Source organism: Sturnira hondurensis, unplaced genomic scaffold, assembly GCF_014824575.4.
Source record: "Sturnira hondurensis isolate 20B ecotype Veracruz unplaced genomic scaffold, ASM1482457v3 Scaffold0003693, whole genome shotgun sequence".
Classification (NCBI taxonomy): domain Eukaryota; kingdom Metazoa; phylum Chordata; class Mammalia; order Chiroptera; family Phyllostomidae; genus Sturnira; species Sturnira hondurensis.
This window is the reverse complement of record NW_028076324.1, coordinates 9,950,242-9,967,151: the sequence shown is the minus strand read 5'-3', so window position 1 is coordinate 9,967,151 and position 16,910 is coordinate 9,950,242. Positions and strand designations below refer to the sequence as shown.

Genomic DNA, 16,910 nt, shown 5'->3' with positions numbered 1-16,910 from the left:
ACTGTGGCATGTTCAGCAGCATCCCTGGCCCCTGTTCACTTGATGCCAGGTCATGACAACCACATCTATCCTCAGATGTTGCCCAACATCCCCTGAGGGCAGAATCACCCCCTGGTGAGGACCAGTGAATTAGTTGGTTCCCTCCCAAACACTTATTTTCGTGCCTTTTGCTTAAGTGAGTCACCGAGGTTCCCCAAACAGGGCTGCTAATCTGTCAGGGAACAAATCTCTTTGTACACTGATGCTCCGCTAGCAGCAAGCATGGCCGTGAGTTGGGTGCTTTTCTGAGAGTACTTGGTGGATGTCAGTCCCGTCCTCATCTTAGCCCTTTGAGGTGGTTGCTACTAATCTTCCAATTTTTGAGGTGGGGGAACTGAGGCAGGTAGAAAACACGTGATTTGCTCAGCCTCCTGGTCCATGAGTGGTAGCGGACCTAGGTCTCCGGCCTGGGCAGGCCAGCCCTGGAGCCCACGAGGGCCTGGCAAGCAAGTTGGGGCTCTTGTCTGTCAGCGTGTACCCTGCTTGCTGGAGGAACTTGGCTGATTGGCTTCTCTGCTCATCGTTGTTCCCGCCCCTCTGCAAAATGGGATGTATTAGTTACTTATTTTTGTCTAGCAAGTTTCCATGAACTTGGTGGCTTTCAACATATTTTCCAAAGTTCTTTCATAAAGTCAGTTGTGATGTAATTAGAAGACTGTTTATCCATCCCAGCGTCCAGTCTGCTCTTTTGTGTTCGCTCCTATTCTGATGGATGAGCAATCACAGACTTTTCTTTGTAAAAAAAGAAAAAATACTGTTGGTGGTGCTGGGGAAATTCCCTCTCTCTTAAAGATTGAGACGGGGGCGGGGGGGGGGGGGATGGGGGGAAGGGAGGGTTTTTTTTCAAAGTCCAAGGTCCACAGAGCCTAAAATTTCTACTATCCCATCCTGTGGAGGAAAAGCTCGCTTCCTGCTGCACTTGACTGCTCAGGCTTAAGTATTCCTCCTGGTAGCTGAAAGCTGCGATGTGTTTTGCTGCAGTAACTGGAAACATCTTCGCACCACACTGATGGTGCCAAAGCTAACAGCGTGGCCCGTCTCCAGCAGCGGCTCCATGTGGGGGCTCAGGATAGCCACGGCTGATGCTGGGTTGATGGGATGAACCAGCACCATGCCTGCCCCCAACTGAGGCATGCAAGGGAGAGGGGGACTTCGGCTCACACCCACGAGGCCCCCTAGAGAGCTAAACCAATCTTCTGTGCTTTCTCATTAGCAAGGGCAGGGGGATGTAGCTTTCTCCTGAGAGCTCTGGGTGAGCAGGGCAAAGATTTACAAAGCCTTGTTTGAAAAGCAGCCTGGGACTCCTCCCCTAGAGTCTAGCAGCCCCATCCTGTGTTTGTGCCCAAGCATCGTGTGGATGTCCACACAGGGACTAGCCCCCAAATGTTCATGGCTGCTTTATTCATGACAGCCCCCAACTGAAACGCCACCCGAGTGGGCATCCAGAAGAGAACAGATAAGCAGTTGGGGCAGATGCGCTCCGTGGAGTGCTGTGCATCGAGGAACAAGGATGAATTACCAATATTTGACAGTTATAACCACATGGATGAAAGTCACAGGCATGATGTTGAGTGGAAGAAACCAGACACGAAAAAATCCATACTCTGGTTCCACTTCAGTGAAGTTTCGAGACAAGTGAAACTAGGCTGTGATGAGAGAAATCTGTACAGTGGTAGCCCAGTGGGCAACGATGGAGAAGGGGCCGATAGGCAGTTCTCCAGTCTGAAGTGACCTACCTCTTGATCTGGGTGTTGGCTACTGGGAGTGTATATATATGCAAAAGCCCACTGAGAGGCTCATTTAAGATTTAGGTACTTTAGCGCCTATAAATTGTACTTCAATACAAATTAAGAAAGTGAAAGTGGCATGGGGTGGTGATAGAGGAAACGAACCCTTTTGTTCGCTTCCAGTGGGAGTGCCTACAGGGAGCTCTGATTTGCAGAACAAGCAGTGTATTTAGTAAGAGCGAGAATGTATCTTTTCCACTTGGGAGGAGAAGTCCCAGAAGTTCCCCTTCCCTGCAGCTGCCTCCCAGTAACCCTGCCGACAGGTGCTGTCATCACCTCCATGTTACAAGGGAGGGACACTGAGGCACCAGTCAGAGGACCGGCCCTTAGCCCCACCTCACAGCTGGCTAGTAAGGGTCACAGCACTCAGATCTCCCCCCACCCTGGCGCTGTGCTCGTAACTACCACCTCGTAAGGTAGCAAGGCCTGTTGTGGGGAATAGTGGAAGCAACCAGCATGTCCAGTGACAGGGGACTCAATAAACAGTGATACAGCCATGCTTAATGAAACCATGACACACTTAGTAAGAACAAGGTCAAGCTACACATGATTCGATTAGAAAAACGTTAGAGATATTGATGGAATAAAGCTAAATATTGATGCCTTCTATGTCCAGAGTCAGCAAACTAGGGCCATTGTCTGGTCCACCACCTGATTTTGTAAATAAAGTTTTATTCCCACACAGTCACGCTCATTTATTGACGCATTACCTGTGAGTGCTACGACAGCAGCATGTCAGGCCAGAAATGCCAACAATAATTACTATCTGGTCCTTTACAGAAAAAAAAAAAAACACTTGCTGACTTCCAGAGTATACGAATTAAAAAGCCAAACCAGACTGAAGAATACTAAATGTCACGTGCATGGATATGTGCATGCATGTGCAAAACTGAAGGGATGGATGCCCAACTCAAATGTGGCCTTTCTGTCACTGAAGCAGGGAGGTGGGCAGCCTGTCTGCAGGCGGCCAGACTCATCCGTCTGGAGCCCAGGGTCTCCCCTGAAGCTGGCACACTCCAGCTGTTGCTCCCTCTGAGCCTCAGTCTCTCACCTATAAAAGGGGCACATTCAAACCTCCTGGAAGGGTCAAGTCATGGGTCAGACGTATTTGGCTTAGGGGCAGGCACAAAAGTTGGTGATGGGGTGGGCAGCGGGGAGAGAGGCATGGGGAGGTGGGTTCAATGCACTCTCCCCCTCCAGCTCCAGAGGCCCCACAGGCAGGGACCGCTTCTTTCTTCCTGATGTATCCCCAAACCTGCTCATGCCTAGCACACAGTAGGTCCTCATTAAAATTTCTCCCTCGCCAGAGCCAGGCATTAAGTAAGGGCCCGCAGGGGGGTTGCCTCCATATACCTGCCGCTTGTTCCCCCTGACCCCATGAACCTTTAGGTGAACTTTGTCCTGAGATCCACGGACCTCTTGTAGGACCTGATGACAGAGTTCAGGGTGTCCATGAACTGCTGGGGAAGAATGCACATCTTTATCTTCACTGATTCTCACTGGTGTTTATCATTTGCTTAAATTATGAACCAAGGCGACAGGACTTGGGACTTCGCCACAGGTGTTTTCCAGTCCAACTGCGTTGCTGCAGACACTCCACGTGCTGCTGACGCCCGTCTCCACCACAGCGTCACTGATGCTGTTAGATCATGTTGGTTACTACGGTGGTAATGGCATCTCCCCCAGTGTTTTCAGAATAGCTCTATTTCAAAAATATTTTTAAAAGATTTTATTTATTTTTAGACAGGGAGGGAAGGAGAGAAGGAGAGAGGGAGAAAATCATCATTGTGTGGTTGCCTCTCTCACACCCCCTCCTGGGGACCTGGCCCGCAACCCAGGCATGTGCCCTGATTGGGAATCGAACTTCAAACCTTTGGTTCACAGGCCCACGCTCAGTCCACTGAGCCACACCAGCCAGGGGCCAAAACTATTTTTAAAGTGATTGTCTTACAAGGTTTTTTTTTTTTGGTCTTAAAAATTGTGGTAAAATATACTTAAAATCTACCACCTTAACCATTTTTAAGTGCACGGCTCAGTGGCATTAAGTCCACTCACACTGCTGTGCAGCCGTCCCCATTGTCCGTCTCCAGAACTTTTCCATCTTCCCAGACTCAAACTCTGTCCCGATGAAACACTGACTCCCCAGCTCACACTGTCTTTGTGTCTCTACGAACCTGACTCCTCTAGGGACCTCACATGAGTGGGATCACACAGTGATGAGTGGGATCACACAGTGTTGGTCCTTCTGCGTCAGTTACGTTTCTGAGCGTCTTGTCCTCAAGGTTCATCCATGCTGTAGCAGGGGTCAGAACTTCCTTTTCCTCACCCAGGGATGTGTTTATTGATTTTGGAGAGAGTGGAAGGGTGACACAGAGAGAAAAACACTGGCTGCCCCATTCCACACCATGTACCTCAAATGGGGATCGAACCTGAAACCCAGGCACATGCCCTAACCGGGAATCGAACTCATGACCTTTTGGTGTACAGGATGATGCTCCAACCAACTGAGCTACCCAGGCAGGGCTGAACTTCCTTTTTGAGGCTGAATAACATGCAGTCCTTTGAATTGAAATAGTACATTTTGTTTATCCATTCAGCCAATGATGGACTACTAACTTGTTTTAAAAATATTTTAATAAATGCATTGTAACATAATGTCCCTATAACCTCCTGTATTTTGCTTTGTGAATCTACAAATGGTATTTTAAGAAGAGGCTCCTCAATTCTGCAGGCAGACAAAGAAGCTCAGAAGAAGGCATTTATAATTTGGTGGGCCCCTTACTCCATTAAAATCAATCAATCAATACTGCATTTTACAACTGCATTGGTATAAAGATGAATATAATCCAGGCTGGATTCTATGCATTTTTTCTTATTTTAAAATAAATGGGAACTTTTTGTGGGCCCCTAAAAGTGTGATGGCCCTGAGTACAGTGTCTTAGCTATGCTCCATAGATATGTCCCTTCTGGGGCCAGGACACCTGAAAGGTTAGGACCCCTGCAAATTCTAAAACGTCATATTTGCAGCTTCAAGATATATCATCTTGGCCTTGCAGACGTGGCTGCCCGGGGGCTTCCTGCGCCCAGCCGTGGTCAACCCCACCGTGTTCTTCGACATCACTGTTCAAGGCAAGCCCTTGGGGCGCATCTCCTTTGAGCTGTTTGCAGACAAAGTCCCAAAGACGGCAGAAAACTTTCGTGCTCTGAGCACTGGGGAGAAAGGATTCGGTTATAAAGGCTCCTGCTTTCACAGAATTATTCCGGGATTCATGTGCCAGGGCGGGGACTTCACATGCCATGATGGCACAGGTGGCAAGTCCATCTATGGGGAGAAGTTTAATGATGAGAATTTCGTCCTGAAGCACACGGGTCCTGGCATCCTGTCCATGGCAAACGCTGGACCCAACACAAACGGTTCGCAGTTTTTCATCTGCACGGCCAAGACCGAGTGGCTGGACGGCAAGCATGTGGTCTTTGGCCAGGTGAGGGACGGCATGGAGGTCGTCATAGCCATGGAGCGCTACGGGTCCAGGAACGGCAGGACCAGCCAGAAGATCACCATTGCCGACTGTGGGCAACTCACATAAACATGACTTTGCTTTATCGTAACCACCTGACCATTCCTTCTGTAGCTCAGGAGAGCACCCTCTCACCCCCATCTGCTTGGAATGTTCTACCATCTTCCTGCTCTTGCCCAGCTCATTGGTTTCCATGTTTTCCTTACCCCTTCCACGTTCAGCAGGACTGTGGAGTTAAGTTTAGGATTGTAAAATAAAAACTAAAACAAAAAAGACATGCTATCTTGCTTCCCTTCATCCCACCACATGGGTTCCCCAAAACAACTCCTGGATTCCCATTCCCGCAATTTGGGGGCGCCCCTGGGTCCACCTCCCCATTTTCCCAGCCCCTGTTCTATTTCCTGGACAGCTCTGATCACTAATGGAGATTCTCTGATTTTAAATTGGGGTTCTTTTCTCACTAGACTGTATCCTCCAGAGCCTAGGGCGGGGCTTTGTCCCTTTTGACCCCTGTCGTGGTTTCCAGAGGGTGCCTACCACAAGTGCCCAAACTGCAGAGGGGAAGCGTGAGGAGGAGGGAGGCGCTGCGGGACCTCTCGGGGACTTTCCGGTACCGCCAGGGTAAGTGTGACCTCACCTCCCGCGCTCCCGCCCAGCCCTCGGAAAGGGCAGGCGGTGGGGAGAGCCCGCCCACACTGCCTCCGCGCTGGGCCCTCCGCCCGCGCTCCTGCCGCGCGGTCCCGCCACAAACCCAGGCCCTGAGGACTTGAGTGAGGGGCGCGGCCACCCCACCATGGAAGCCCCGGTAAGTGGAGAAGGCGCGAGGGTCGGCTTTGTGTCGTGGCGTGTGTCTGGGGCGCCTGCTGCTGGCTGGGCGCCCGCGGCGCCTTGCCAGGTTCAAGGCCGTCTGCCCCAACCCTCCCCACCAGCATCCGGCGTCTGAGCGCCGCAAGTTCAGTGTCCCTCTCAAGGCTCCAATCCGCCTGTCTGGTAACTCAGGTCCTTCTCAACGCCGCCCCCCCCCCCATGCCCCCGTTCCTTCCACACGAATTTTCTGAATTCCCTGAATTCCTTTCCAACACCCCGAATTTTCCCAGTCCCTCAGATCTCCTTTAATCTCCGCCCCCTTTTCTCCCCTAGGTTTCTGATCCTCAAGTCTCAGAGTTTTCTCTGCCTCAGCCCCTGTTCCTCTTGCCCCAGGGGCACTGCCTCCGCTGCTTCCGCCGCCCCTCTTAGCCCTTTCTGTGTCCCCAACCCCACCTTTCCCAGGGGATTCAGGGTGTGGGCCCCCAGGGCCCACCAGAACCCCCCTTCCACCATAGGTCCCTTGGTCCGCCCAGGATCAGCTGAAATCGGGAAATCTCCAACCCCCGCCCCAACCTCCTATCCTTTTCAGTGGAGTCTGGGATTGGCAAGTCTGTCTGGTGCTGGCTCTGGCACCTGCCAGAGCGAGGGTGGCCACGTGTCCACCTGTCTGTCTTCCTTCTCACTGTGGCTAAGCCAGGGGATCAGCAGAGGGGGCACCACAGTGTGACCCAGGCAGGCTGGAGGTCTGCGGTGTGAGTTCCAGAGTTTGGGGGTGGGTAAGTGAGTGAGACAGACTCCCCAAACTGCCTGGGCCTCTTTTCTCCTCTGAGTCAGGGGCATTTATTAAATCTCCAGCAAACGTTTATGGGGTACCTGCTCTAGGCCAGGAGACACTGTTGAGTGTGCTTGACGCACAGTAGGGACCATGTAGTGCCCTCATGGAGCCCACAATTGAGACAATCAGCAAAAACTGAAAGGAGACAGCAATGCATGCCAAATGCCGAGAGTGGACATCAAGTAGCCTCCCCACTGGCCTGGTTGGTGTGGGAAGGGGCCTGCACATAGTAGGTGCTCAGTAAACACTTACTGAATAATAACTGCCTCTTTGGTTTCCTATACAGCTTTCAGAGGCAGTCTGGCTATGTTTTGCTTGGCAGGTCTTGTAACATTTCTTAATTAGCCAAAAGGAGTCAATCACACCCTCACTACGCTCTAGTGCTGGTGGGAGCAGATCAGACTGATTGTCTTCTTGGGAAGAAAGGAGTCAAGCAGGAAACGTTTTTGAGAACTTACTATGTGCCAGATGCTATTCTGTCCATTCGTTGATGTATTCAGTCAGTAAATATTTGTTAAGCATGTACTGTGTGCCAGTCACCAGAGATACAGCCACGAACAGGATGGACGGGACATCCCTGTGTTACTGGAACTTACTCCAGTGGAAAGTGATGCATATCCAACAGAGTAAGCAAATGAAAGTGTCAGGTGGTGAGAAGTTGACAGAAGAAACAAAAAAGGCAGGGAGTGTAGGGGGATGGGGTTTAATGATAAGCGGGGTAGCCTAGGTCTGACCTTGATGAGGAGGTCATTTAAGCTGAGAACTCAAGGACGCAAGGAAGCCTGCTGTGTGTGTATCTGGGGTGCTCTAGGCTGAGGGAACAGCCAGAGTAAAGGCTCCAAGACAGGATCCAGCACGGGGTACTTAGTGAACAGGGTGGCTGGATCAAAGGGGGCGAGGGGGAGGATGGAAACAGGTGAGGGCAGGGAGGTAACAGGGGCCTAAAACAACCCTTGATTACTCCCTCCTGACCCCACATCAGCTTCTTCCACATTGTTCCAGGCTCAAGCATTCCTGCCACAAGCCCAGGTATCCTCCTTGCCTCCTCCTGCTCCCTTGCTGTCTCCAAATTACCCACAGACCCAACCATTCCCATCTGTCACTGAGACCACCACCTGGTCCAGCACCCATCATTGCTTGCCTGAACCAGTGGTCACCTCCACCTTGGTCCCCAGTACCCCTGCTCCTGTCCTTGCCCCCAGCAGTCTGTCCTCCCTGTAATATAGCCCCTCTGGGCCATAAGCACCCCCGAGTCAGGTCCTGCCTGCCCCTCCCCTCATCCACAGACCTCCAGGGCTCCTATCGCAGTGGGGTAAAAGCCCAAACCCCTCCCACCATGCACAAGGTCTGGCATGACCTGCCCCCCACCAGCCCTCATCTCCTCCCCCAAATCACTCTGCTTTAGCCATGTGGGCCTGCTCACTGTTCCTCCAACACACCAGGCACAGTCCTACCCCAGGAACTTTGCACATGCTGTTTCTGTTGCCTGAATTATGGATTTCATATATATTTTACACATATATTGTATAGATAACACCTATAATATATAATTAATGTACTCACTGGACTGTCAGCTCCAAGAGGGAAGAACCTATATCTGTTTTTTTTCTCTTACTGTCCTGGTATATTAATGACACCCATTACATGGTTGAACCTGAATGAATGAACACTATGTATGTATCCCTCCCTCTCCTCACACCATTTACTTACTATACAACAAATATTTTTAGCTCTGACTGTTGTGGCTCAGTGGGTTGGGCATCATTCCATAAACCAAAAGGTCATCCGTTCGATTCCAAGTCAGGGCACATGTTTAGGTTGCTGGCCAGGTGCCCAGTTGGGGGCACGGAAGAAGCAACTGATAGATGTTTCTCTCACACATCACTGTTTCTCTCCCTCTCTTTCTCCCTCCCTTCCTTTCTCTCTAAATATAAATCAATAAAATCTTCTTGAAAAAACCAAGTATTTTTAGAGTTTTTCCTCCATGGATGACACAATGGCCATCCATGACCCCAAGGACTCATGATCCTTTTTTTTTAAGCTCACAAGTTCACTTATTTGCATTGGCTGCCAACTTGACAAAACCTAGCAGCTTCCTGAAAATCTGAATGTTGTCCAACTTTTCTTGAAATATTAGCAGATCTGGTCCTGCTAAGTCCGTTTTCTCTCACAGCACCATGCACAAGTCAAAGCCACTACATTCAGACAGGTCCAAGGTGGTTTTAGTTTTCGGGCCCCCCCTCAATTGTCTGTGTTTCTGCCCTGCCGCTGACCTCCTGGAATCACCAACCTTGGTGCCGGGTTGCCCCGGTGAATAATATGGCATCTGCTTGAAATTAATTTTTTTTTTAAGATTTTATTTATTTATCTTTAATGTATCAATGTATGGTTGATACAGTATCAATGTATGGTTGCCTCTCGTGAGTCCCCTGCCAGGAACTAGCCTGCAACCCAGGCATGTGCCCTGACTGGGAATCAAACCACAATAGTGTGGTTCGCAGGCCCGCGCTCAATCCACTGAGCTACGCCAGCCAGGGCTTGAAATGAATTTTTTAAAAATCCTGAATCCCAGCTCCGGCTGGGTAGCTCTGTTGGTTAGAATATCACCCCAATACACCAAGGTTGTATGTTTGATCCCCAGTCAGGGTACATACAAGAATCAACCAATGAAGCGCTGGCTGGTGTAGCTCAGTGGATTGAGCACGGGCCTGCGAACCAGAGTGTAGCTAGTTTGATTCCCAGTCAGGGCACATGCCTGGGTTGTAGGCCAGGTCCCCAGTAGGGGGTATGCGAGAGGCAACCACACACTGATGTTTCTTTCCCTCTCTTTCTCCCTCCCTTTCCTCTCTCTAAAAATAAATAAATAAAATCTTAAAAAAAAAGAACCAACCAATGAGGGCATAAATAAGTAGAACAACAAATCAATGTCTCTCCATTGCTACCCCTCTAAAAACGTCAATAAATAATAAAAGTTTTTAAAAGTCTTGATTTCTAGACTAAGGTCCCTCAACATCAGCATTTACCAACATTTGGGCTAGATCACTCTCTGTGGGGGGCTGTCCTGGGCACTGTGGGGTGATGAGCAGCATCCCTGACCCCACCCACTCAATGCCAGGGAGTGTCACAGTTGTGACAACCAGAAGTGTCCCCAGACCTCACCCAGTGTCCCCTAGGGAAAAGAGGCTTCCCCACTGAGCAGCGCTGCTCCAGGCTGTGGACAGGCCCACTGTGGTGCCCCGGAGGGACAGGCAGTGGGGCTCAGCCCTGCCGAGCTGGGGTGCAGATGCAGTGTTCTCGGCCCCCTGGAGTGGACCTGTGTTTTCCCCCCCGTCTGAATATGACATGATTTGTGCACCTGGTGACTTAAATTACAGGGTTTGGGACACCCTCCCCGCCGTCCTGGCTAGGTGCCCTTGGAAAGGCCTTCTGTCTGAGGCTGGTTCATTCATACAGGTGTTTGTCAGGTGCCTGTCCTGTGGTTCACTGTCCTAGCAGCACCCGGGAGAGACTCACCCTGCACCCTCTGATGCCCCCAGTCAGAGGGCAGACAGTAAATGCGAAAGGTTTCATGCACAGGAAAAGTTCTCCCAGGGGCAAGTTCTGTTGTGGGGGAAACAGGGTGAGGTGGGAGGGACAGGCTGGTATGGGGAGCTGAGGTGATTGTGGAGGGCTCTGCTGTACCTGAGGTGGGGTCATTGTACCTGAGGGCTGAGCGAAGAGCCTAGGGTCACCCAGGCAAAGGTCTGGGGATAAAGTTCTCCAAGCAGAGGGAACGGTGCCTGCAAAGAGCCTGAAGTGGGAATCAGCATGCCATTTTTTGAGACATAGAAGAGGACATAGCCTCCACATGGCTTGGCAGTGCTGTGAGGCATAGAGCCAGCACACGGTAATGGTGAGCGCACTGTATTAACAATGCTACTTATATCAGTTAGCTATGTATATAGCTGCATAACAAATCACCCCAGAACTTCATGGCTTAAAATCAACAAACATGTGTGATCTCACACAATTTCTGAGTGTCAGGCATCTGGGGGCAGAGAGGCGGGGAGTTCTGTCTTGGAGTCTTCATGGAGGTCACAGACGTGCTGGCCGCTCGGGCCGCTTCACTGGAAGACTTGACCAGGGCTGGAATCGGTGTGAATCCAAAGTCACTCCCCACACGGCTAGTGGTGAGGGCCCCTCAGTTCCTCGCACGTAGGCCTCTCCGTGGGGCTGTTCACAATGTGGTTTGAGGTGGGGTCATTGACGTGATGACATGTCATCAACAGCATGACAGAGAAAGAGAGAAAGCCAATGTGTTTTGTAACTTATGTCATGAGTGACACCCCTCAGTTCTGTGATCTTGTCACAGCCCAGGGGCTGACTCAGACACAGTGTTGGAAGGACCACCATGGCGCTGAGTGCCAGGGTGGGGGGCTCACTGCAGCCATCCAAACATGTATCGAGCACCTGCCGACCACCAGTCAGTGGACCCAGAACTTCCCGTACATCGACATAACTCAGTTCCCTGAAACAATCCCGTAAGTGGGCTTTTTATTGTCGTAATAGGCAGCGTAGTCTCATGGTTAGGCACACGACCTCGGGGGCGAGACTGCTTGGGTTCAAATCCCAGCTCTTTCACTCACTGGCTATCTGACTTTGCACAAGTAACTTCACCTCTCTGGCTCACTTCCTTCATTCACAAATGAGGGAAATAGTAGTGTCTGCCTCTAGGGTGACACCTGGAAAGTGTCAGCTGCTGTCCGCTTGCAGAGGAGGAAACAGGTTGGAGGAGATGACATATCTTGCCCAAGGTCCCCCCATATGATAGGTCATGGTGGCCTCTGAGGGTAGGGTATCTGGGGTTCTCCAGGGCACCCCCCTCTCCTCTGGTGGTAACACCCTCCCTGCTTCCCACAGGTCTGCTCTGGCAGTTCCCCGGAGTCCCGTACGGTGAGCGGATAGGGGACGCCCGGCGTACAGGAAGGCAGGCGGTGCGGAACATGCCTCCGCCAGCCGGCACTTCTGTCACTGGTGGCCGCGCCCACCCTGCCCATGGCCTGCTCCGGCCCTTCGCTCTCCAGTGCCTTTGACATTCTGAGCACAGCAGGCCAGAACAAGCTCCTACATCTTAAGCACAAGCTGAAGACCCTCCGCCCATGCTGGCGGGGGGCGGACCTCCTGCACGCCATGGTGCTTCTGACACTGGGCCAGGAGACCGAGGCAAGGATCTCCCTGGAGGCCCTGAAGGCAGATGCGGCGGCCCGGCTCGTGGCCTCCCAGTGGGCCAGCATGGACAGCGGTGCTGAGGCCACGGAGGAGCCCCCAGACGTGTCCTGGGCTGTTGCTCGGGTGTACCACCTGCTCGCCGAGGAGAAGCTGTGCCCGGCCTCTATGCGGGATGTGGCCTACCGGGCAGCCCTCCAGGCTTTCAGCTCCAGGGATGACCCCCAGCTCAGGGAGCTCCAGGAGGAGGCCCGGGAACGGTGTGGGTGGGACATCGTCGGGGACCTCCGGGGCTTCCATCCCCTGCACTCTGCTCTGGGCTGCCTCCCGCCATCCTCGGCCTCACCCTCCGCGACCCGCAGCCTTCCTCAGCCCATCGAGGACCCCGTGCACTGGAGCAGAGGATGCTCCCTGAGATCCACCGGCACCCCAGCCTCCCTGGCCAGCAACTTAGAAATTAGCCAGTCGCCCACTGTGGCCCTCCTCAGCCAGCCCCGCAGCCCCCATGGGCCCAGCAAGCTGTGTGCTGAGCCCCCGGAGCACCAGCCTGTCCCCACAGGCTGCCAGGAGCCTGAGGAGATGAGCTGGCCTATGTCGGGAGAGATGGCTGACATACTGGTGCCATCAAATAGCCCAGACCCCGGGCTTCTGGAGATGGCCTCGGGTGCAAGCCCTGCTGGCCCACCCAACCCCTCTGAAGCGCCAGACACCAGTGCCCACTACCCAGTGGAATGCACAGAAGTGTCACCCACCCCCAAATCTCTCCCCTCGCCCTCCAAAAACACCTGCCCCATCAAGGACCAGATGCCACTACAAGTTCCCGTAGAAGATACCCCTTCCTCGACAGCCCAGCCATGTCCCCAAAGTCCTTTGGCCCCAAAGACATCCCCTCCCTGCCCTTCTCTGTCGACTCCTTGTTCAGCTCACCCGGCCTTCTTGAACCTGCGTCCCCCTTCCCCAGAGGCAGAGTCATCAGAACAGAAATTCTACAACTTTGTGGTCTTGCATGCCAAGGCAGATGAGCACATTGCCCTGCGTGTCCGAGAAAAGCTCGAGGGCCTGGGTGTGTCTGATGGAGCCACCTTCTGCGAGGATTTCCAGGTGCCTGGGCGCAGCAAGCTGAGCTGCCTGCAGGATGCCATAGAGCACTCGGCCTTCACCCTCCTGCTGCTCACTGCCAACTTTGACTGCTGTCTGAGCCTGCACCAGGTGAACCATTCACTGATGAACAGCCTCACACGGCCAGGGTGGCAAGACTGCGTGGTCCCTTTCCTGCCCCTAGAGAGCTCCCTGGCCCAGCTCAGCCCTGACACATCCAGGCTGCTCACCAGCGTGGTATGGCTAGACGAGCACTCTGAGATCTTTGCTAGGAAGGTAGCCAACACCTTCAAGCCCCATAAGCTGCGAGCTCGCAAGGCCAACTGGAAGAGGGAACAGGACGCTCGGGCCCTGCGGGAGCAGCGCCAACACCTAGAGGGTGAGCGGCAACAGGCAGCGGCATTAAATGCTGCCTACTCAACCTATCTGCAGACCTACTTGTCCTGGCACTCACAGATGGAGCAGCTTCAGGTAGCTTTTGGAAACAGCATGGCATTTGGGACTCAGTTGCCCTATGGGGCTCAGGGGCCCCTGGGAGCCCCACCACCCTTTCCTGGAGCCCAGCCACCCTTTCCTACCTGGCCCAACCACCAGCCACCAACCCTGTCTCCGTGGCTGACTGGCACCCCCAGCCCAGCCTTCCCGCAGCCCCCGCAGCCCCCGCAGCCCCCGCAGCCCCCGGCCTTCCCACAAGCCTCACCCGTGCCCCCCCAGAGCCCAGGGATGCAGCCCCTGATCATCCACCATGCGCAGATGGTGCAGCTGGGGCTCAACAACCACATGTGGAACCAAAGAAGGGCCCAACCACCTGAGGACAAGACACAGGAAGCGGAGTGACCTCGTGATGAAGCTTATGACTACTTTGACCATCAGATGCCCTTGGGCCATACCTTGGAGACTCCCCATCTCCAGGGGTGCAGTGGAAGATGGTGTCACCTGCTGTTTTCAGGACATTGCTAGGGACACCTTCATGTCAGGAAATTGTGCGAAACGGCCCCCAGTGACTGTCCAGCTCTTGGGAAGGCCAGGTTTAGACGTGGTGTTTACAAACTTTCTGTATGGTGGTGGTGGGGAATGGGCTAGGGGATTTTAGTACCGTGTTTTAATTATAATAAATATTTATTGAATGCTTCTCTATCACCATTCTCCTCTGGGAAACTGCTGGGAGATTTGTTAAGATAAAAAACATGCCTACAGTACCCAAAAAAGGGAAACTGAAGAGAAAGTTGCTTCTCCAAATGGCATGCATCGGAAGTCTCCCATATCTGCTCCTTTCATTGGCCAGAAGGTAGTCACAGGGCTCCTCTCCGGCTGCAAAGGCAACTGGGAAATGCAGTCTTCTGAGGGACGCGTGCATTGCTGAAAGTAGTTCTAACACTGGAAGTGGATTATTTAGCAGTTTCTGCTGCAGATCTTTTGGGGAGTTGGGGGCGTAGGGTCTGCCTTCATGTGTTCGCCGGGGCTGGGCTCAGATCCCACTGTGTGATTTTCGGCAGCTGCCTTCACCTCTTTGAGTCACTGCTTTCTCAGAGCAGATTTGTGCGTCCAGTGTTCGGAGGTCATCAGTAAATCACCCCAGAACACTGAAACACCAGGGACAGGGTAAGGACTTACTAACTGCCTGCCTGGAGGCGAGGGGATTCATCTTCTCTTGAGAAGAAGAAGAAGATTTTTGAGCACTCACCACTTAACAGTTCTGGAGGCTTTACATATCTAAATATATTTGAATCTCCCCAAATGACCCCTGAGGTAGAAGCTTCTGTGGTCAGGACATGTATAGAGGGGGAAACCTTTGACCCAAAGAGGTGAATCCTGGTCCCAAAAGTCATGAGTTGGAACTGGTGAGGTTACAATGGAAGAAGCCAAACTGCCAAGGGAGGAGGTGGTCGGAGGGCCCAGAAGGCCCACTCCACCCAACCATCGGATTTGAATATTCCCTTGGTGTCCCTTTCCTCCAGTGCCTGCCGCCCCGCCCCAAAGGGCAGGCCTGGTGTGAGTCACCCGGGCTGTCATCTGCACTTGCTTTCAGTGGTGACTCATGTTTTGTCAGGGCTCCGCTCCTGGCCTCCCAGCCGCGATGAAGTGAAACCCCGGGGAGGAAATCCTGAGATTAGATTCCAGGGTGGGGTGCTGTTGGAGGGGTTTTGGAGATACCCTGTAGTAACTGGACAGTGGCAGTGAATATTTGCTTATTCACTGACTGAGCGTCTGCCAGGATTTTCCCAGGCAGTGTGGTGTTGTAGGGGCAGACCTGATTGTTCCTTTCTCTCTTTTCAGCTGAAGGTGGAGGAAGGGGGAACAGTGAATGAGTCATCAAATAAGGAAGCCAAGATAACAGGACCAAGCCATGGGAGTATCTCAGGAGAGAGCCCTTTGTCCTGGGGGCCAGAGAGGGCCTCTCTGAATAGGTGGTGTTGCAGCCAAGATCTGGAGGAAGAGAGGAAGCTGGCCATGGAAAGAACTGGGTGGGACGGGGTGGAGATGATCTGGGCAGAGGAAACAGCCAGTGCAAAGGTCTTGGGGTAAGGCCACGTTTGGCCTGTCGGAGGAACAGCTAGGAGGCCCATGTGGTTACAGGATAGAAGGAGGGAGGAGGTGAGGGTTGGGAGAGGCAGGTTGTACAGGGCCTTCCGCACCACATGGAGGACGTGGGTTCCCTGCTCGACTCCCACCTCCACCTGCTGGGAGCCCTGGAGAGCGGTGGGCTGAGAAGGGCTGAGACCTCAGATCCTCACAGGCAGCCTCTGGTAGCTGCTGTGGGGAGGACAGACTGGGAGGCAGGGTTGAGCTAGGGAACTAGGGCAGATGGGCTTATGTCATCCTCTCCACAGGCCCAGGAGCTGGAGACCATCATTGCCCCCAATTTACAGATGAGGAAACTGAGGCCCAGAGAGGTGAAGTTACTTATACAAGGTTGTACAACATATAAGTAGCCTTCAGGGGCAGGAGTTCTCTCTACTGGATTATAGCTCACACAGAGACTGAATAGCCTGTTAATTCGTTGCCTTGACTTTTCAGTTCTTCTTGTTAATTTCATTATTTGTTACTTTGTGTTTTCGCCACCACACCCTGGCCACCCCGAGAGGACTGGGGACAGATCTGTCTTGCTCACTGGTGTTTTCAGAAGCCAGTACAGGGCAAGGCACATAGTAAGTGCTTGGTAATTGAGTTGATAGACAATTACTGAGCACCTGCCATATGTGAGACTATGGGGGACTTTGTGGGGCACAGACCTGTTATCAGTGAATAAGGAGAGTGTGGATTCCTCTATCCACTGATCCAACCAACATTTATTGAGGTCCTACTGCATGCAGGCCCTGTGGCACAGTGGTGACTGAGCAGTCACCCAGGAGGAGACCCAGGACAGTTCCATTCTGTCTTCTCAGTGTGCATGGCCCCGTGCCAGAGATGAAGACTGTTCTGGGGTAATTAGGGCTGTGATGAGGAAATCTGGGGAGCTGCTAGAGCTTAAAGGGGGCCATTGGCCAGCCAGAGGGGGGTGGTTGAGAAGCTTCTGAAGGGAGGAAGTAAGCTGAGACCCGAGGAACAGGTTAGGAAAAGTGTTCCTAGAGGTGACAGAGCATGGCAAAAGCCTGCAGGGGAGACCACACAGAACATGGT

The 16,910-nt window shown here is 52.6% G+C and overlaps 2 protein-coding genes across 2 annotated transcripts; both read left to right on the top strand.

Moving 5' to 3' along the window:
* The first annotated feature begins 5,010 nt into the window (after positions 1–5,010).
* Positions 5,011–5,570, top strand: LOC118984532 (peptidyl-prolyl cis-trans isomerase A-like). Its single transcript, XM_037042623.1, has one exon. It carries the CDS (start codon positions 5,096–5,098, stop codon positions 5,411–5,413), a length of 318 nt encoding a protein of 105 aa, XP_036898518.1. The 5' UTR covers positions 5,011–5,095; the 3' UTR covers positions 5,414–5,570.
* A 418-nt stretch (positions 5,571–5,988) lies between these two features.
* Positions 5,989–16,910, top strand: TICAM1 (TIR domain containing adaptor molecule 1). Its single transcript, XM_037042619.1, has 2 exons — positions 5,989–6,149; positions 11,886–16,910. Exon 2 carries the CDS (start codon positions 12,021–12,023, stop codon positions 14,124–14,126), a length of 2,106 nt encoding a protein of 701 aa, XP_036898514.1. The 5' UTR covers positions 5,989–6,149; positions 11,886–12,020; the 3' UTR covers positions 14,127–16,910.